Genomic DNA, 22,540 nt, shown 5'->3' on the forward strand with positions numbered 1-22,540 from the left:
TTATTCATTTTTTATCATTTTTTTCAGCTTAATTATATATCTTTGAAAGTAATTGTACGGAAAATGCTAGGTTACGATTTACTGAAAAATAGTCGGTTCAAATCTTACCTATCCCGACTATTTAGGCGATTATCATTGGAAATCCAAGGGAGACGCACGCAAATGCACACGCACACACATATAAAAATTTTTTCCTCTTTAAATCAGACTTGCGGGTTATTCATTTATTTACGTTTATTCCTTTTTCATTATCACAAAAATTAATTTATAGAAATCCAAGGTGTAACACAGCAAATAGAATGTTTTTCAATTGTACAGCACCGTTTCACAGACAACATTCTGTATGAAAAATGGTGTCATAAATCTAATTTTATACCTCTGCTTTAAAAAAACAATAATAAGACGACCGAATACCGGTGGCAGTTTTCTACATTGCTTTATTTTATTATAATTCATGGTGAAGATTTGTTTGACAGAAATCCAAACTTGTAGGGCCCTATACAGGAAAGAGAATGCATCCCATTGATTGCGCTGATGCCGATAGATCAAGTGATATTTCCGCCCACAGCCATTAAAACATCACCATCATGGAGGAATCAACACAATTACTGTGGAAAATTACTCCTCTTACATGCATGATTGAAATAAAAATTATACAAAACGTTCAGTTCTTCCTACCTTGAGCTTAATACCCTCTCAAACACCACCGTATTATGTTTCTGATTATTATATGGTTACATATGAGTATAACAAATGTTTCTTTCGTCATGAAATATTAATGGTTTATCTTCCTTTGTTATAATGGAATTACCTATATTGTAAAAAAAGATGAAAATTTGCTTATCAAATTTATGATTAATAGATACTCGAATCGATTGAACTTCGATTTGATTTAAAATAAAGCGGTCTTAAGACCAGCGCCCAATGTTTCATTATGTTTCAACAAAAGTAAAAAGACATTACCTCCAGTAATAAGATTAAACAATCAAAAACTTGTGATATGAGCGAGATTGGTAAAGTTTTATCGCTAGGAAGACCCATCATTATTAAGACCTTCAACAGGAATATATCTATCGACAAAACTGAGCTAGCAGTTCGGGGATTCATTGATGGCACAAATTTAAAGATAAAAAGCACGGTTAATCTTTCGGCACGAGAGCCAAACGGTAGATAGATCTTTCTTCAGTATCACAGCCTCCGAGTGCCATTTTCCACCGGGCTGTGAACTTTTGGGGACGGGAAAATTTTAAACGTTTTATCTCCATTTTTATCAGTGTTGGTGGCATTGGTATCGCTGAAAAGTTGAGAATTTGCTCTGTCGTACTACTTAAGGGACGTTAAAAGCTTCAACTGCCAAAATCTCAAAACCACAAGTTGGAGCTAGAAGCATTGATAGAACGGTTTGGTTCTCACCCAACCACGTTTATGGGTAGAGTGATCTAGCTATTCAAAGGGGACCTAGCGACACAGTGACTTAAGCCTCATTCATACTGGACGGTGTTTTTTTTTCTGCGTCGCAGAAAAGATTTTGGCAGTTGAAGCTTTTAACGACCCCGTTTGAGAGTAAAAAAAAAAAAAACTTCACGTGTACGTGCCGAAAACTGGCCGATAACTTCGAATTCATTCAGTAAGCAAAGCGATGCTTGTGCCTCCTTTCTACGACCACAGCGATGCCAATTTCATGGTCGCACAAAGCACGCAGAAAGGACGCCGTCCAGTGTAAAGGGGGTTCTAATAATTCGTAGTAAATCACTTGGATTTCTGGCAAGGATATACATGTGCATTTATCTGTGTGTTGAGTTGCTTTATCCGTATGGACACGGTTTTCCCTTACGAAAAGATCTTATAGTCTATACAAAATTGGCCCATAGGACTTTTTCTTTACGGCTGATTACTTGCAACAGAATTGGGCATTTCCATATGAGAGTCTGTTGCTCAGAAAGTGTAAACAGAGCTTGTCGGTGTCAGGGATTAAAACTTCCACAAATGTTGGTCTTTACGTTCAAATGCCTAATGCGATTCCAACCAAGCTTCCACTTCTTCTAGCCTGTATTTATCCGGGCCCAAGCCTCCTTCATAAGCTACGCGGCCATCCTTCACGATGTACAGTCGTTCTGGAAAAGCCCCGTAAGCTCTCTGCGCGGCGTTGTCCATACCATCGACAAGCAATGGGCAGGGAAGATTTTCTTCATCCAACATGGCCGCCGCCTGACAGCGATCCTCGAGAGTTTTGTGTCGGTGTAGATTATACCGTTTTGTGGCGATGTACCATCCTTCAAATGGGTGCGCTTCCTGAATGTAGATAGTGATAAAGTCAGCGATATCTGCAAATTTGGTCACCAACTCCTTGAAGGCGTCCAATTTTGCGATGAACGGGGGTCAGCTGCAGCTTCCAAAGTTGACCACCAGAGGGCGACCCGTTTTGGCAAAGTCGAGCAGACGACACTTCGACTTGTCTTGGATACGAAATAATGGGACGTTTGGCGCCAAACAACCTTCGTCTGCCTTTGAGTAAAGGACCTGCATTCCTCGAAGCCAGCGCGTTTTGGCCTGTTGCCAAGTAAAAGCTGACTCGGCGAAAGCGTCCGGATCTGTCATACTTTTCATCCATTGTTGTTTTTCTTCACTTATATAGGGAAGGCGTCTTTTGAAGAAGAAACGTTTCGCAAAGTTTGGAATCAAAAGACCCAAAATCAGCATGAACGCCACCTGAATGTTGTTAGACACGACCGCCACAACCTTAGCCGGGAGTGTCGCCATTTTGAACGGGAACTGAAAAACCGAAGACTGAAAGAACTGAAAAACAAATGAAAGAAAATGAGGATCAATGATTCAAAGCCAACTGAAATAAATAAATAAAAATAAATGCTTATGAAACATATCCTTGTTAAGATATAGGCCTATAAAACATTGATAAAAAATTACAGGTGTTGTACTGTAGGCCTAATGATGGACTTAGATTGCCTATATTTTTGGACTAAGGTATAATTACTAAAAAAAACAGGGGTCATGTCGATACTCCCCCGCACCGATACTCCCCCTTAGTAATTTTTTGTATTATGCGCATCGATACTACCCCACACCGATAGACCCCTGCACCAATACTCCCCCGCACCGATTCTTCCCTGTACCGATACTCCCCCTCAGTATCGATGCGGGGAAGCAATGATGTGGGGGAGTATTGGTGCGGGGATGTACCGGTGCGGGGACGTATAGGGATGTAACCAAACAACAAGCACACAAATAGAGTACGATACATGTAGGCCCTACGTGTACTAAGTTGTATGCAAAAAAATCCATAGTCGAGAGTACTGCATGACTGTCATTGAATTTGAGCAACATTCACTTCGTCAATCTATATCAGGTAAAGTCGCCTGCAGCAGGCTTAGACACCGGTGTCAGTGGCGGATTGGGGGGTGGGGGTCAGGGGTGTCCTCCCCCCCCCCCCCCGGATTCGTTTTATTAAAAAAAATCTCACCAGTATCCCCCTTTTGAAATTAGAACCATATTTCAAAACTGTAGCCAATGTCACCAGTTGCCGTCTAAAAGACAAAAAAAAAAAAAAAAATCACGAGGCCCTTCAGCAGGGGAGAGGGGGTGGAGGGGGGAGGGCGAGGAGAGGCTTTGCATCCGAGGCCTGCCATTCCTAAAAAAAATTAAACCTCACCTTCAAATAACCCTGGGTCAGCCCCTGGGTGTAACGAAACTGAGGGTCCGTGTAACAGAAAATCCGTCGACCATTTCGCAATTACTGTGGTTAGCCTGACCTAATCGAGTCAAAATCTAGGGCTAAGCTTACCTGTACAAATGAAGGGGAAGCGGCCTCTCCATCACGGGGGACTCTCTGTGGCGCGTTACACTGGCTCAGATGTTTGTTGCGACGTTTTACCGGTGGTGTGTGTGTGTGTGTGTGCATGTGTGTATGTGTGTGTGTGTGTGTCTGAGAGAGAGAGAGAGAGAGAGAGAGAGAGATAAGTCGAGAAAGAGCATCAGAGAGAGGGTGTGTGGATATGGATTTATGCATGTGTACACGAGTGCACTCCCGTGTGAGAGAGAGAGAGAGAGAGAGAGAGAGAGAGAGAGCACGGTAAGTGACAGAAAACGTCTGTGCATGTGTGTGTGAGAGCTCACCAGAGAGAAATGCAGGCCCGTAACCAGCAATTAAATTTTTTTCTGAAATAGTGAACCTTTCACCATGAAACCTCCGTGTACCTTGGCAAATTTTTTACCCAGTGGGGACCTCTTTCTGGCAAAAAGGAGAGTTCTTTCGACCCCCCCCCCCACCCCCAGGACGACGGGCCTGAAATATGCCTACTCGTGAGGGTATGTTTGTTTTCCTTCTTTGTGTGTGGTGTGCATATGTGTCGCGCTAGAGAAAAAGATCGAAAGAGATAATTAAAGAGCTAGAGAAAGAGAAAAAGAAACCTACCTGTTTCAAACCGTTCCTTCCATCTCTGTAATGTACGCTTTGAAGAACGCTGTCTCGCCGTCTCGCTGTCTGCGTATGTACAGATCACGTGTTCACTAATTGTTAACAGCTGTATGGAAATTATTGCATATCATCATGTAAACAGAGCGTTCATTCAGTCCAGGTCAAATTCTGGGTCACGTCGAGGCTTGTTGATTTCTGTCACATGATCGGTGGCCTCCCCAGGCCGCTGCTATTAATAGCGGCTTGGGCGATATCATTCCTTCTTTTGGACCGAGATCGTCAATTTCTTTTGCTTTTGAGTCGAATTGATGATTTTCACCACCTCTCATAATAATAATAATAATAATAATAATAATAATAATAATAATACATTACAGTTATTCATGGTGGATCTTTCTCGTCGCAGGAATGCAATTCTGGAGACAAAATTAAAGAAATTAGGGTTTTATCTTTCTAGACAGACGTCATGACATCGGCAGGAGCTCTAATCTGCCGTCCTCAGACAAGGTCACTGTAGTCTCCTTCATCTAGGTTAACGCTATGTCATTTGTATTCAGAGTCGACAATATTTTCTGCAAATTAAGGGTTATAAATAAAGCAATGGGATTCTCTACAAATTTCGTTGTTATGATGAGTTGGATTTTTGGTTTTATTTTATAAAGAACCCAACTAGAGACCGAATTGTTTTAGGACAAGAAAAAAAATTCATACCGCATGCCCCCCCCCCACCACCCCCACCCCCACCACCACCACCCGGGGATGTCTTTACATATAACCGCAACTTTTCTTGATGACAAGTCTACTGGTAAGTCTACTGGTAATACTGGAGATGGTCACTTTATGGCTTTTTTTGGTCGGCACTTCTCAGTGGTAAGATAATTTGAACTTGAAATAAGTCATTTTGCCACGGCCCTAATTTCAGTCGTTATTCGACCGTCTTTTATGTCAAAGAAACAATAATAGCGCCATCGGTTCCCTTAAAACAAAGAGGAATAAACGAACAAAAACGTTCATTAATTAGCTTGGTTGTTGGATCATATATGCTTAGCATTTACCACAAGCAGAAATATTTTATAGAACTTAAGTTAGCAACAACTCTATCAGTCTGATAAAGGCCTATGTCCAGGTTGGCCGCAAGCCACATGTAACGGTATGAATATCGTTTCCAGCTGGTGCTAAATAATTACGATAGATTAAAAGCAAAGAATGCATCTTAATCTTGATTTAAAATATTTATTTTGAGGGAAAGCAATCGGGTTATGACAGTGGCCCTAGTGCGTTCATTCACCACATAAGACAGGGGCGGATCTAAGATTATTTGAAGGGGGGGGGGGGTCCGCGGATGCGACCCCCCCCCCCCCCAACAACCCGGTTGGCATTGCTATTTTACACCCCATTTCCATAGATTAGATTGACCTACTTTAGATCGACCTAACTCCCTGGGGGTTCACGCTAAATAGCTGTCAGCCGGGCGGACACGAAAGTTAACTACCCCTTATAGCTTGTAGTAGGCGGGGACGGACACTTAGGGGGATTATCTGACAGTAATCTAGTGAGACTCCCCGCGGTGATAGATCGATCTAAAGTTGTGGGAATAGACCCTTAGAGGGCGAAGGGTGCCATTTGGTACGGTTTATAACTTTTATTCAGCTAGTCAACATTCTAATTTCAAGAGGGGACCAGTTTAATCTCTGGCACACGTGAAGCAAAGACCGCGTTCGGTTGTTACTTCATAAAATATAAATGAACGACAAAAAGATGAAATCGATTTATAAATTTAATTGTATTTTTATGTACAACACTGTATACAATATGTACAGCGTATATACGATAGATCTTCATTGCACTGTTTTAGCCAGTTTTGCGGGGATTCCTCAAGTCCTTGTTGAATAAATAGCAAATTCCACACTTGGGATTTGATAGTCGATTAGTGCTGCCATCTTGCGGCTCATATGTTCACGTCATCTATATCCATGAAGTAATGAACGACGTCTTTTCTAATACTGTTTTCTGGAGTAACATACTACTACAATACCCGTTCCAACAAATTCTACGTAAGAGGTAACGCTAAAAAAACATAAATGTGGTCGCTTCTAAGTTTTTACCGACTCTTTAAATTTTCGAAAAGAACATATCCCATATGTGCCACAAGCACAGTTCGTATAATTTCTTTCAACTATTTTTGGCAAGAAAACACTGCAAGTGAAACAATGTACAGATTTTCTGTAAACAAAACGTAGTAAAAATAACTTTCAGTAAAATTTTGCTTTAAAATAAATAATCACAATTATGCAAGAACATGAACACAGCCTTACGTATTTTAAGTAGAGAATCTGGAAGTCAAGAAGGTTTTTTTGTTGACCGCTGTCACTTCCAGCACATTTCAAAGATACAAAACTTTTTTTTTACTTTAAACATACTTGTATAAAATAAATCAAATAAATAAATAAACAACCAAATAAAATAAATGATAGAACAATATGCTGTAAAACACGTGTATGGGTTCTATATGAATCTTATTGACAATATCCATTCTATATATGAACCTTATTGACCGTATCGACTCTATATGAATCTTATTGACTGGCGTAGAGACTTCCGTCCTTGTAGACTTTCCAAGACAGTCATCAGCAGCAATGCCTCGATGAACAAACAGCACCCATTTCATGTCCTCTCCTCAGCAGAATTTCTCGACAATATCCGTGTCCAACGCCGGAAACTGAAATGGATTTCGAACATACTCTCCCCTTTTACTTCACACCCCTTCCTTCGCGCATGCGTCCTTCAATCATTATCATAATCATCGTCGTCATGGTAACCGTTGCCACAGAATTTCGTCAAGACGTACACTGTGGCCTCATACGTGGACATCATAACGGCTGTGTTTGGAATTTGGCGGACAAGTTGAGTTCCGAGGCCGCGGTACAGACCGCGCCGACCCTCCTCGCGTAGCACCGTACCTAGCGTCTGGAAGAACGATTTATACTTGTTTCCTTCTTCTCTCAGTCGCGTCCTGGCAACTTCTGAATATATGAAAATAAAAAAGAAATCAGATGGATAAGAAGGTTTTTACCGTTTACAACAGGTTTTCTGAAAATGCTGCGTAGTTTATTCAAGTTGCATCGGTGCAAGTTCCTAAAATGGGGGAAAAATTAAGAGAAATATTTAGAAACCGCATTGAACTTATACAAACATTATTCTAAAATCAATGTGAAAACTATTTTTATATTATTACAGGATTATAACAATAAGATGCCAAATACCAATAACATTTAAACTAACCGTGTGGATATGCAATGCAGGAAGCAATGGTCTTGGAAATCGCGCCGGCAGCCATGAACCTGAAGAAGTCTGAGAAAGTCCTGTCTTCCGCCAGCGTGCTCCCGCCATACTCGACTAGGTATCGTTTAACGTATTCGTAGATCACAAAGTGGATCATTGTCTCTGATATCCCGTAGTAGGAGGCAGTGATGCCCTTGTAAAAGCCCGGAATGCCCTGCGTCCTTCCAATTTTTAAGATGCACTGCCGCATGGTGAGAGAGCCATTTTTTCTGGAAAAAAGTGTACTACTACTACTACTAATAATAATAATAATAATAATAATAAAAATAATTTGATGTTAGGCTAATTCATTGAATATTAAATGGTAAACTACGCAATATTTAGCTTACTATAAATGTTAGAACATGTAGTATTAAGTTAATTTATTATTTATTAAATTGTAAAATTCATGGAAATTGAGACAGACAATTTCGTACAAATAATGAGGATGGATAAACATAATGGCTGTTGAAAGACTGACATATTTAGTTACTTCAACAGATGGGAGTTACAAACAAAATGTTGGAATAAAACTATTCAATTTCTAAGCCACAATCAGACAAGAGATTGCGGTTTATCCCCAACCTTCACTACCACAATATTGTGTCCTACACACAACAACCTAAAGCTTCGCTGAACATCACATTTACTTAAATGAGCTTTCGTTGAAATTTAAGCAACTTGATCACTGAATCAGCAGCATTTTAGACAGGGACCAAATATACAGTATAACACTCCACTGCAGCCTCTGAATCGCTCAATTTATTATTGTTTTTATTGTTTCTCTTCATCAATGTTACTCTTTTAGTCTATGCCTTAAAATACACTATGTCAACATTCACACTTGCTGCATAATCTGGACCAACTCAAGCGGCTGCCTTGAATGTCAAGGCACTATAAAGCTAGCTTGCTCACTATACCCTTCCATATGTTACTTTTTTAGTGCTGATGTGGGATATATACATATATATGGAATAAAGTCGAGCTGGCAATACCAAAAGTTAGAACCTAGGGTAGAAGAGGCACATGTCTTATTCAATGTGAGCTCTCATCAGTCACGTACCCTGGTCTATTTCCTAGTTATATCAGGGATGCTAGTGGGGTCCGGAAAGAAAACCTGAACTTTTTTTTGGCAAAGACCGGGGGGGGGGGGGGGGGGGGATACAAATTGATTATGAAACAATTACTATATTTCAAATTTTATTTAATAAATATATTGCAATATATGTCATCACAACTTCATGGTAATTTTCAACAGTTGTTTCCAAGGATAATCTTGACATTGACAAGATGGAAGTGCCATCAGTACATAAACACCTACCACCCATAGTAGACAGTAATGATCCCTCACGTAAGCTTGATAATCACCAGCATGATAATGATAGTCACTAAATGTTAATCCCTTTCATTTATCATTTTCAAAGATTGGTAATGGCTAATATCGTCTGTTCCCCTCTCCGCGAAATCCATTTAGTTTGGTTTAGTTCAAAATTCCGCGCACGCGGTGTCAAAACTTTCCACATGGGTGCCGACATTAAAGCCTACATTTCCAACCAATCAAGCGCCATAAATAAATCACGTGCTACGGTTGTGACTAGATATTGTGTTGAAACGCAGCTCTGTCGCAATGGTTGAAATGCGACGTTCCTCTGACGCATCGTTCGTCCAGTCCGCGACCACGTTAAAAACGAGAATTCCGGAACAAAATATAGTACCAGAAAATTTTATAACTGGACGCAAAAAACCGGAATTCCGGTAAAAACCGGAAGACTAGCATCCCTGTTATATAGGTCACATTTTAGGACATGAAAACTGGGTTACCTCTTGACCTCACTCAGGGTAGACACTGGCTGATTTGGCTTCATATTTGCTTTTAGGCAAGAACTTTGTACGGCTGGTTCCCAAGATAAACAGAAACACTTATTAGCAAAATATCAGGCCTGCTGCAAATTTGCAGTTAAGTTGCAGCAAATTTGCTGCAAAGTGCAATTCCTTCTTGTGAATTTGTTGCCATAGGGCTGCAAATTAGCAGTGCTAAATTTCTTTCTTGCAGACTCCTGATGCAATATGGCTGCAAAATTTTCATTTTGCTAAAGGTTAAGTTACTGCTATTACAGAAAGCTTAAGTCTGGATCAGTGGATAACGGAAAGATTTGGGTTACCAGTAAAAGTTATACAAATGGTTTAGGCCTGGTATATGAAGTAGATAGGGTGACGTTGGTTGAGAAATTCCACAAACGAGAGTCCTAAGACAAAATATTAAGGGCAAGCAACATCCATAAAAAAGCAAATAAATAAATGGGAATTTTAAAAGTGCATGTCTAAGACACTTTCTATCTGTATCAATTTCCCCTGGATGCACTATCATGTCTAAATATATTGCCCACAGACTCCATATTTTAAAGGGTATAAGAAAGGGCAAGTTTTTTTTTTTTTGTAAATACTCATTCATTATTATTATTAATACATTATTATTATTATTTGTGTCTTTGAATAAACTATAAGTCAATCACTTTATTATGCATATATAATAATAATAATAATAATAACTGATATCATCATTCTTATTTTATTTGTAAACTATTTTCTACTTACTTCTGGTCTAGCTGTAATCTGGTCTTGACTAGCCATATTGGGTTTGTTAATGTACAAGCCGTAAAACCTGGTAAAAACAAAACAAAAAGAATAAAGATATGCATGTCCACTTATAACCATCTCAATCAATTCCTAGAACCATCAGCATCAGCCTTTTTCAGTTTCAGGCTAAATTTGGTTAAAAACAAATTCAACCCAGTTTGAAATGATGGGACCATTCCCAGACCCTATCGTACTAATTGTGGATCAATCTATCTCCAATGGAATTCGCGCTAAATTGCAATCAACTTAAGCAGTTTAGATGTGTGGCATGCCTACTGAAGCTGTTACGGGGTAATTAACTATCATTTAGCAGCTTTGGTAGACAGCCACTTAAGTTGAAAGTAATTTAGCAAGAAACCCCCTTGGAGATGGATCAATCCTGTTAGATCTATCTGGGAATGGGAACACAGCCACAGCTGGTGGATCAAATTGCTTGTTTACCAGTTCTTGCAGACATTAAAAAGCTGCTACATTGGCTTGGTCAACAGCTGCATATTAAATGTGTTATGATATGACTAAACCTGACACAGTTGAATTAAACTGCTTTAAGCCTACAATACAATATTAATATGTTACCACTTCATCTCATGTTTTTACCTCGGCCTTAAGGCGCTTAGTCACAATCAACATTTCTACTTCAATTAAAAATTTTAATGCACTGCCCACTACAAAAGCACCATTACTGTAACATGCAAATTGTAAATGCAAATTAATTTTATCATCATTGTCATTATAAAATTATCACTTAAAAACAATCACAAAGCATCAGTTACTTAATAATTAAACACGTGGTTGCTTTCCAATATATATCAAAAATGACTTCCTTTCTAACCAATCAAAAATGTCTGTCTCTGCTGCGCATCCCATATTAACCTACTGACCCTGTAAAAGAAGCAGAGCCATCTCCAGCCTCCCTTTGACCCAGTGAACTCTGCAGCGTGATGTTATTGTAGATCAACCGCAAGGTTTACAAATACTTGCTATAATTTTGGAAGTCAGGAGAGATTGAAGCAACATCAGATGTTAAGATATATACACACGCTTCTGTGCATGCACACAAATTTCATACACACGTACACACATGTATTTTCATATGCACGCACACATATACACATGCACACAGATATGGAGGCAAACACATGAAAACAAATGCAACATGCATTCAGTCACACAAATGCATGTCAACCACTTGCCATCACACACTCAAACACATGCGCACGCACACAAATGCTAACAAACTTCAGTTGAAAGTGCTCCCTGACTTAAAAGCTTTGAATAATCTCTGAGGCTGCAGTCAGTCTATATAAAATTACTTGTTTACAACTTGCTTCCTGTTTTACACCACAGCTGGGTCAACTCAGTACTATATAAAATACTGTCTGATGTTGTTTTTGACTGCTCTGGCCGGCTGCTACTATATCTGCACTCCAACAATCCTGTTTGACAGCTTTTTTTCCCCCCAATAAAATGTGCACTGCTATCATCATTTTCCATCCTTTGTGTAAGGTGAAATTGCATCAATTTTCTGATAACTCTTGATTACATTTATTATTATTTTTTTTTTTTTTGCCCTGTAACATTTACATCAATATTCCACAGCTTAAATAAACTGAAAAAAACCTGTTTGATATCTAGGGTCGCTAAAAATGGATATCAAACATGGCGGAAAGGATTTTCTTATATTTTTTCCCTTTGTTTTCATATTGTTACACATTTTTTGATGCATGACTGCTGCAAGAGCACCTTAATTCTATACATGCAGACTAAGAGGGACACATCTTGCTGCCCCCCCCCCCCCCCCAAAAAAAGTTGAAAATGTTGATGTACCCTTAGGAGTTTACAGTTTAAAGATCTCCCCTTTCAAAAAATAGAAAAGAAATATACACAAACCATCTTAAAAATGTAATGAATGCTCATTGATCATGAATAGCATGGTACCAGATCCAAAAATAAGTCAATAGCGTTTATGACTTTCTTGTGCTTTCTAGTAATGTGCTCTTCTTGACCCACGCATGCGTTCCTCTTCCTCACGCCAAGCACGTGTACAGTTGTAACTGAAGAGCACGTGCTATGTATATTTTGGATGCAAACCCTGCGTGGCTGCGAAGCAGTCAGAGCAGAGAGACCAATCATACAACTGAACACACGGGGTGAAATAACTGAGAAATACATATTTTGGATAGTTGCACTGCTTTTTCTGGCATTAGAAAAATGAGGCCATCATCCTTTATGCAATGGGAGAGGTGTTATCACGGTGAAATATGTATTTTGGGAACATATGACTGGACTGAAATGCAGGCTACAATTTTAGACTGATTATTTTCTTAGCACAGGGGTAAGTGGGGGGGGGGGGGGGTTGGGAAGGGGGTATAATAAGTCCACCTAAATGTGGTGATTGCTTAGTTTCGACTGGAAGCAGGAAGACGAGACCAATTATTCTCTTAATACCTGGGATGGGGGGGGGGGGGGGTTCAATATGAAATATCCTTTTGGGAAAAACGTTGTGGCCTTAATCATAGGCAGATAAATGATTACAAAAATAATCAATTTCTAGGCACATGGAGGGAAATATCATCCTGAAATATTCTTGGCACAAATTCTTAGGTTTATTCCAGGCAGAAAAAGGGCCAATCACTTTCTGAGCACATGGTGGAAAATATCACGTCCCCAGTCGCCACGTTGAGTAATCATGTAGCAAAAGAAGCCTAAAGATAATCTTTATAAGAGACTTAAATATAGACATAGTTGTTGGCAGCATAAAAGGGTGATTACTAACGCTGTTCAAGTGTACAAAGTCATATAAAGCTCGCTTGCTTCATTTCCCATTTGATCATGCAACAAAACATCATTCAGCCAAAATGAAGGAATTCAAAATAAAAATATAAAACCCAACAAAAAAATGTTAATTCAATAAATAAGTTTAAAGTGAGAGAGATTTTTATCTTGACCACAGGGGCACAGTGGGCAACTGCATTAAATCCACGAAAGAATCAATTTTCAAGGCAAATGGATCCATTTTGTCTATCATAATTCATGAAGTACTTTTCTCCTAGGTTTAAGACAAAATGAGTCATCCAGCGATCTGTAACGAAGACCAGCGAGTTTATCACTGCATTATTTACAACCAGCATTTATGAAAAGTAAACACAACCCCGTGTTCCATGACCTTATTACAAACCAACCAGGTACGCAATATACATATAATGTATTTGAAACATGGGAGCCTCAGGGTGCAGAATTAGCAACTGTCAGAAAATTGATATTTCTGGGAGGATTTCTGTTCTCTTAACAGCTCAGAGAAACCACCACACCGAGAAAAGGTCATTCTTCCTTCTGGTGTTATCTAATGCCTATTTGATGTCGGAATGGGAGGGGAAAACGTGAGATCTCTATTGATCCTTGTGTCATTCTGGTTGCTCACTAGAAAATGGCTCATATTTTTCAGCCTTTGCCATTTTGCACTTTGATAAATAGAAAAATTGGAGTACAAATGTTATGTCAATTTCTTTTGAAATATTAAGTTCGATATCATATATATTTGAATGTTTTAGCTTTTATTGACCTTGTAGGTTGTGAAAACGCATTCAAATACTCCATTGACTTATGAAACACAATTTCTCTCTCTCTCTCTCACACACACACACACAAATCTCAAACCAGGATGCTTCCTTCTTTCCCCATGATCCAGGTAACATAAATTCTCAGAACTACAGGTAATCAGGCACAGATCACATCATAACAGCCCGAGTGCAGTGTGATTCATGCCTTGGCAGACTTGGCTGCATGCATGGCACATGCTCTGTGTTCACGTTGACCTTGTAGCAGGAGATTTCCAGCATGTGCAGGCAATGTAATATACTTATAATTAGGGTACTTAGTTATGTGTGTATGCATTGGGGAGGGGGGGGGGGGGTGCATAAACCTTGTGAACTGCTCTTTCTTACCTGCCACTGCTGCAGAGCTGAGGTGGACGACCCACGTATCTGGTGCACAGACAGCGTTGAAATACTTTTTGGATTTGGCATAGGAGAAGAAATAGATAGCCCTGGAAGAGAAGATAAATCACAATGAGAAATAATATATGCAGCATTGTAATATCAGAAGCAGGGAAGGAGAAAAAAAAATAACAATGGCATTTTAAATATTAAATAACAATCTTTGTTTATTCGAACATGTTTTTACCCTTATAAAATAGTCCAATGCTAATGCTAATGCCAGTATTTAACAAGGTGGAAAACCACCTCAATTCATGATTTATTCAGTAGAAAAAGACAGTAAACACTTTTTTTTCTTAATTAATTTGTCTTGAATTATCCCCTGGCTACCTGCCAAACTGCTTCAGAAAATATCTAAATATGTACAGTAAGCTTTATTATAAAAGCAGACATGGGGAAATTGACAGTCTGACATGCTAGGACCACTTGAAGGGCCAGAGGACCGGCAAGATTTTTTGATAATGCAGTCCTTGTGAAAATACAATAAATAAATAAAAATTAATTGCAGGCAATCATAGGCTTATGAAAATAAAACAGTTAAGACCAGCACAGAATAAGGAAAAACCTGCAGATTTCTTGCTGTGCATGTCCCCTGAAGACCTTCAGTACCTTAAAAGTCTTCCCCATGTCTGTGAAACCACTTGTTCACTACATGAAACCAGAATGATATCTAAACTCAGCAGAGTTGCCACAACCTTTTACACATGGAAAAAAAAAACAGGACTTAGAAGCATAAATACAAAACCAGGGAATAACTACAGGTTAATGCTTCAGAAACATAAACCAAACCTGACTAATCTACATGTGCAAAAGCTACATCATGTGATGTTTACGAGAATGTTCAATTTCCACAATGCTTGCTCTTTGCTTTAGGTCAACACAAAGACTGTTTATGCTAAGGACATATTGAATGGAGCCCGTCTATTTTTAGGACTAACGGCTTATAAATAACACAGGCGGCAACAGTTCAGCCACTGAAAGCTGAGAATGTATTTTTGAACTCAACAGCTAGGGGGCAATTGTGTATCAATGAATTGAAGAAAAAAAAAATGCCACTCCTTCTCTTTTCAGGTTCATATTGTATCATGTTATGTTTTAATTACACATCAGTACTTTCCATCTGATTTATAAAATCATGATTTCTTTCCATCACTTGTTACACAGTTATATTTTTGCCCAGACGGAATTGTAACCAATAGCAGATATATTCAATATCTCCACTTCTCCTGTTTGGTTGGTCTATTTATCTGCCACTATGAACTTGATCACAACAGAGCACCTGCATCCCTGGATATCGCGTGTCCCTGGATATCGCGTGTCCGTGTCAATAACCTACTTCTTCCTTCCGCAGCTGCAGTTGTCATTTCACCATCACAAAATGTGGATAAAAACTTGACGGTCACTCTGACCAGTGACCCCCACAAAACTACTGGCAAGAATTAAAACTAAATAGAACCAATGTCTGTCCAGTCTGACACTGACCACAGACTGGCCTTCTCGCTCTCTTTTTTAACAAAATTTCCATCTGTCACAAAACAGAAAAGTGCTTTTCACAAAACAGAAAAGGGGCATTCTTTGTAAGTGGACATCTAGCATATAAATAAATAAATAAATAAATAAAACTTTCTCTAGCCCTGGTAAAGTGTATAACCCACAACAACTATCAGTAAAAGTGAAGTCAGGCCAATGAACTTGTGAAGACTAGGGGGACCCCAAGATTTGCTGGATTATTAAAGCAGACACCTGCTGTAGGTACAGTAAAGACAAATCTTACAATTCAGTAGCCCTGGCTTTCTGGCCAGAAGGCTTCAGCAGCTTCACACAATTTTCAAGCTGTGTCCATACAGATAATGGAGATATAATTGAAAACAAATGTGCAACTGTCGAAGCAGGATAATGGAGATATATAATAAGACCCTCCCCCTTTTCCCCCAATACCAAATAGCTCCACCTGCTTGTTACTCACATCAATAAATTTTTTCAAGGACCAACACAAAACCCACTGGTTGCGGAGGAGTGAATATTGTAGCAATGTGTCATTATATATAATTAATGCCAGTGGACATTAAGAGGGCTGTTCCCATTCATCTTACCTGCTTTCTGATCAAAACAATATATTTGTCCATCTGAGGTCACAAGTGTGTGTCATGAACCAATAACCACAAGTACACTTACAGTCCACGTAAAAGGAAAACACTCATTAACAAAATAACAAGTACATTACTGGGGTAGCAGTAACACCTGTCAATTGAGCCAAATGCTACAATATACTAAAATTGGCTAAACAAAATACTAGTAGGGTTGACTTGACTTATTTTAGTCAAATTTAAACCATTTGGTCAAAAAGGTGGTGAAGAAGTACAATTTGACTAAAGAAAAGACATTGCTAGTGCCAGCCCAGATATAAAATTATATAGATAAATTAAATAAACATACCTTGATGGGGCCACCCCCAGGAGGTTAGGTCCCAGTCCCTTGAACAGAGCTCTCCCACCTTCTGTCCTATATATGTGCCTGGAGTAAGAAATGTATCTATGTTTATTATGCAATATTAAAAGTTGAAGTAAAAAAAAAAAAAAAAAAAAAAAAAAAAGAGTACAATGTTTTTGATCCAAAAGGGCATCAGCATACCTTAATGTTTTTTTTTTTCAAATGTTATAATTTTAAATCATGAAAATGTTTTCCCTAAATTGTCTGCAACTCATAAAATGTTAGCTGATTTTTTTTTCCCATTGGTGTACAATTCAAGACAAAGTTTAAAAGCAAAGCGTAGTCAATTTGCTTTTGATAATTGAACCAGCCAGCTGCAGCACATCCAGGGTTGCACTACATAACATGACAGCAGCAGGAAACAGACATGTATACAAAACCTGTCTGTCAAATCAGCTTGGAAAAACTTCATTGTAAACAAATGCACTCTCCTGATGAAGTATTTTAAATATCTAATAATATCTCTATGTTTGACTATGTGCTATCTTAGAAGCAGTCAAGACTTTACTTGAGATTGCTAAAACATCTGTACAGGCCCATAGCCAGGCAAAAGGGGGGGGGGGGTGGAAGAACCCCTTTATTTGATGGGAAAAGGTCCCCTCTGGATTAAATTTTATCTAGGTACTCAAAGGGTTATTGGTAAAAGGTCCACTGTTTCAGAAAAAGAACCTCCCTTTTGTAACTATTGGCTGGGCCTGTTATATATTTGATTCGGCTGAGGACCAATGCTATTTACTTTCAATGCACAGTAGCATGGCAGTAAATGCACTTCCAAAAACAAGAAGCATTTTGGCCTTTAATCAATCTCTCTGCAGTAGGTCATGCAGTCAACAATTTCCTTTCATTCAAAACAAGCAATTATAATCCAGGGTCCATATATTATATTCTGCTATAAATAATAGTTCATGTAAACAAAATAATTCACTCTCACTGCCAGCTGATATTGTTACATAACTTCAATACTTGGGGAGAAAACAGAGTAACAACAGGGGTGGGGGAGGAAGCATAGTCATATGTTTTAACACAATGTTAAAACAATGGCTCTGCCACATTTAAATATCAACATTTGACTTTTCTTCTCAATCCCATCTTAAGCTGTTTGACCTTTACTCATTTCTCTGTGCAAGAGCTTATGTAATCAATAATTTGTCAAAGCAAGCAAATCCATTTGAGGATACAGCTCTACTGATATAAACAGTAAATATGGGCATCTGAAATATGTAAATTAGCACTGTCTGTATACACTTCTTTCTTATTATTATCAAAAAACAAAATTTATTGTTCGAAATAGCTCGGTTATGCCAGGATCAGTTTATGTTAACCGTTACTGAATTGGAAGATAGGAGTCGTGAGCTGACCATGCCTAAGCGTTTGTTTTTTGGTTTTAACATATACATCTGAAGTAACTGAATAAACTGATAATTAGCATGGCATAAGGTGGGTTCTGCAAAAAACAATAATAATATCAAATAGATGTCAATTTTTAATGGGCTGACTTTTCACGTAAACTATAATTTTTTCGGGGCTTTGGTATACCTGTTAATTCTGCTAAGTACTAACAATGAGGCTTTCGTTGCAAGATACATCTGACTTCTTATCAAGTGTGTGACCTTAATCCCTTAAGTCCACAACAGCCTTAGTCCAGCAGAATTGTCTTAAGTAAACATAGTTGACTAAATTATGTCAAGTGCACTAACCAACATGCATCTTTGGCAAAATGAAGTTCTGAAACTTTTCCTACCATACACAAACAGTGGATGAAAAAAATATAAACTAAGGGATCAAAGGCATTGAAAAAACTGAACTAAGTCTTTGGATAGGTTTATGATTTAGCAGAAGTTAAACTAAGAATTTTAACGGAGTGGCAACACATCTGTAATCTTCTTAATAAGGGTATCACCACATGGTTTGTCTATCGTAAGTCCACAACTGGCTACTCTAACACCTTTACCATCTGAACAATACAATTACCATGCCAAGTAAAGGAAGCCTGTTCAAGCCATTTTAACAATGCCCAATGTGTGCACAGTTTTAAGGACATGCCCCCACTGTGCCGAATCTCTGACCAATGTAAACATTACCTCAGGACTTCAGGACAAGTCCATAAAGGACAATAAAATATTAGTTTCAGGCTGAAGTGCCCCCCCCCCCCCCTGCAGCCCCCATGATATCTACTATCATTTAGCTATAATTCTGTAAGAGAGAGAGAGACCCATTTCAGAAATAATCCAGAGTCTGAATATACAAGTACATGTTTATCTTTTCTACCAATTTCCTGGTAAAAACACTTTCATCAAACAACACCTCATCTTCATGTCAATTTTTAAAATAAATCAATATCAATATTTCATCAATTCTATCATCAATAATAATACTAGTTCTAAGAAATATTCTTAACAATACCTGAGACAAGCTAAAATTTGCAATCGGGGTCTATTGGGTACGTTACTGGAGGAATCCACCATCACGGCCATACTGGTAGAAGTGCTGTATTTGGCCCTGTGTTGTGTGGTGAACATTGGTGAAGGGACGTAGCTGACCGTTTGTGAAAAATGGCAGCATGAAGACTGCTGGCGTGTCTTTAAAACCTCTAAAGGGCATGTCAGTATTGCACCGCAGGTTCCACCAACTCTGCAAAACAAACAGATAAACAATTATAATTAGTAAACATAATAATCTGGGGTATTGTGGCAATTTTTTTCTCTTAGCCAAATCATAGCTTTCTCATCTCTTTTTTTCCCCAAATGGTTTAAATTTGAATAAAGCAAGTTAAATCAACCATCTTTTTTTTTGTTTAGCCAACTTACTAGTAAGTCAGTTTTAGCATTTGGCTAATTTGATGAGTGTTAGCGCTTCCCCAAATAATAATTTTATTGTCTAATCATTAACTAAGACCAGTTCTGGAGAAGATTTAACACAATGTGTGACATTTGGTCATACGTGCGTGTACCACAGCACGCACACACAGGCCTATTTTCAAGTGAACTATTTATCAACCCACCAATCCAAACTTTGTTACTTAATATTCATGACAATTAATGAACAATAAGGTAGCTGGCATCAAAACCAATTAATGAACAAGTCAGACACCTAAGCTGTCGGCAACATCCTGGTGCTCCGAAAATAATAGTCCATCAGGGTTAAGGGGTTGCCCTAACTGACATTAACAAGATAGAAAGAATGCCAAATGTATGTGTGGGATTCGCACTGATGATCCGTACACACATAGCGAGCACGTGGTCGCAAGGTGAGATGAGTCAATCAAACCTCCGTTACTCCTGAATTTTTATGGCCTTCTCATGTGGTATATTTTGGCCATGCAGATAAGTTAATAGCCTATACTTTCTGGTGACCATGAAATAATGAATTAATGGGCATAGATTGTTTCCGAAGCAGATAGAGAGAGAGAAAGAGAGAGAGAGAGAGAGAGAGAGAGAGGTCAAATTATCCATAGGGAAATCCCATCATTACTTTCTACAATTTATTTTCTTACTCTTTATCATTCTCTTTAGAAATGCACATCCTTTAAAAGCACACCACTGTATGATGACTCACATGAATCCATTATCATATTTACTTCCTGTATGAACTTCTTTAGTTGTTATTACCAGGACTTGTAACATTAATATACCACAAGCTTATTCATACCTAGGGCCTAAGCCAAAATAAATAAATAAATGCTTGAAGTAAATAGGTACAAGGTGACAAAATCAAGAAAGGTTTGGTAATATATTTAGATCATCAAAATTTTGTCCTGAGGGAATTCTGCTGACCTTTTGTATGACAACAGATGACACCTTTCTGTACTTATGAAAATAAAACCCCCTTTAGTGTGCATCAGTAAATTCCCCGTCTATACTTTGCAGTTATTTCACCAACAAGAAATAAAAGAAATGAATTCACAGCTTAGCCCTTGACAAATACTTATACATAAAAGGCTCAAGCTTGACTTAATAGAAAAGTCCAGATCAAATAGAAAAATAGCCTCTTGTCTTTCACCACCTTATCCTCATAAAACTGTAACAGCAACACTTGATTGTAATCTTGAGTTGCCACAAGGGACAAGTTTAGGCTATTTTTGCGAATACATCACAATATCAAACTATCTTAATAAGGACAGTGTTTGGGTGATACTTGACATATCAAGACTTCAGGTAATTTAATCATATATACATGTGCATCTATGTGCTTAAAACAATGAAAATAATAACTTAAAAGTGTCATAAACAAAATACAAGTGATATGGGTCCACAGGAAATTGTTATATAACTTGGAACCCCCCCCCCCCCCCCCACGAAATTCTAAATAAACGCACGAACAATCAAGTAATTATTGTAAGTCACCATTTCCACTAAAGTGATAGTTAATCAAACATTATGGGACAGAGTATGGTTTGAAATATTTCCTTGCTGTTACATCAGGACCAGCTGCATTGCATTACTATATTGTCATTACTTGGTCATTGCACACCACGTTTTAGACAGAAAGATCCCGTTAACCCTGCAAGAAACAGGAATTCATGTCTACTCACCCGCCTGCAATAAGATGAACCCATGTCTTCCAATCGGCAGACATGTCGCTAAGTCTAACACGCTGGCTTGTACAATTTCCCCAATTTTCCAACTTCTTCTAGACGGCTACATAAATACCATGATGTTGTTGTCATTGAGCATTGTGATGGTATAAAATGGGAGTGTCTATAAAACCGAGCCTTTGATTGGTCAATGTAACCTACACCTCTCAAAACGCGCTGTTTTATTGGCTTGTTGTAAATTTGACCCCGTGACCTCGTTTCATGTCCACGGCATGATTATAGCACGTGTACAGAAACTTGACCTAATTTCAGTCAGCCAATCATGGAGTTACTGACCGAGAAACCATCGACAGGAACAAAAAGTACTGCATAATATATCAGTAATTTTCCGTCGATTTCTTGAAGAGCAAGCCTACATTTATAAAATAAAACGGGGCTCCGTGCAAATGTTTATTAATGTTCATGAAAGAAATGATTTGTATGAAATGAAAAGTTACGGAAAAAGTTCATATGTTGTTTTCACATGTTACAAAATATATTACATGTACGTCAGAAAAAAATCACATATTACAGAAAAATTTTCCCTGCCCCGTGATGACAAAAATTTTGTTAACTAATACACATCAGAAAAATAAAGAGACTGAACTCGAAAGCATACAAGGCAATGGAGTTTAAGAAAGATATGATACAATAGTAAGATAGATAATACAGATATGGGGGAGGGGGTCACCGCGGTGAATAGGGCAACATTTCCTATCCAGGAATCGGTAAAAAAAAATAAAATAAAATAAAAACGGGAATCACTCGCCTATTCCAGTAAGCATCGGATCTATAGTGATGACATTTCTTTTAAATAGCGAAGGAGAAAACATTTAGTTTGCATAAAATTTGACAGCTATATATACATGTACATTGTAAATGTTTTCAATTTCGCTTCAGCTTGTCGAATGTAATGTGGAAATTTTGAATAAATGCATTTGTTATTGATATACACGTGTACTCAACCGAAAAAAAGTTTGTAAATATCGATATTTTGAATAATTACATGTATATACATGTAGAATAACCGTATGTACAGTATGAGCCCATGCAGTTAACTATTTATTTTAAAATTGGTTGATAATGTATTAA

At 38.2% G+C, this 22,540-nt stretch overlaps 1 protein-coding gene and 1 pseudogene across 2 annotated transcripts; both read right to left on the minus strand.

Moving 5' to 3' along the window:
- Positions 1-419: 419 nt before the first annotated feature.
- On the minus strand, positions 420-4,629 carry LOC106152372 (thyroxine 5-deiodinase-like; annotated as a pseudogene). Its single transcript, XR_015331155.1, has 2 exons — positions 4,430-4,629; positions 420-2,796 (listed from the first exon to the last, which is right to left on the minus strand). The product of XR_015331155.1 is annotated as a thyroxine 5-deiodinase-like (transcript).
- Positions 4,630-6,196: 1,567 nt separating this feature from the next.
- Positions 6,197-21,593, minus strand: LOC106152375 (solute carrier family 25 member 36-A-like). The gene is made up of 7 exons (XM_013525925.2): positions 21,407-21,593; positions 19,279-19,506; positions 16,822-16,899; positions 14,335-14,435; positions 10,349-10,415; positions 7,715-7,983; positions 6,197-7,455 (listed from the first exon to the last, which is right to left on the minus strand). The coding sequence occupies exons 1-7, from the start codon at positions 21,448-21,450 to the stop codon at positions 7,217-7,219; spliced, it is 1,026 nt and encodes a 341-aa protein (XP_013381379.1). The 5' UTR covers positions 21,451-21,593; the 3' UTR covers positions 6,197-7,216.
- Positions 21,594-22,540: the final 947 nt, after the last annotated feature.

Source organism: Lingula anatina, chromosome 9 (genome assembly GCF_051362555.1).
Source record: "Lingula anatina isolate TDL-2025a chromosome 9, LinAna3.0, whole genome shotgun sequence".
In the NCBI taxonomy this organism is placed as follows: domain Eukaryota; kingdom Metazoa; phylum Brachiopoda; class Lingulata; order Lingulida; family Lingulidae; genus Lingula; species Lingula anatina.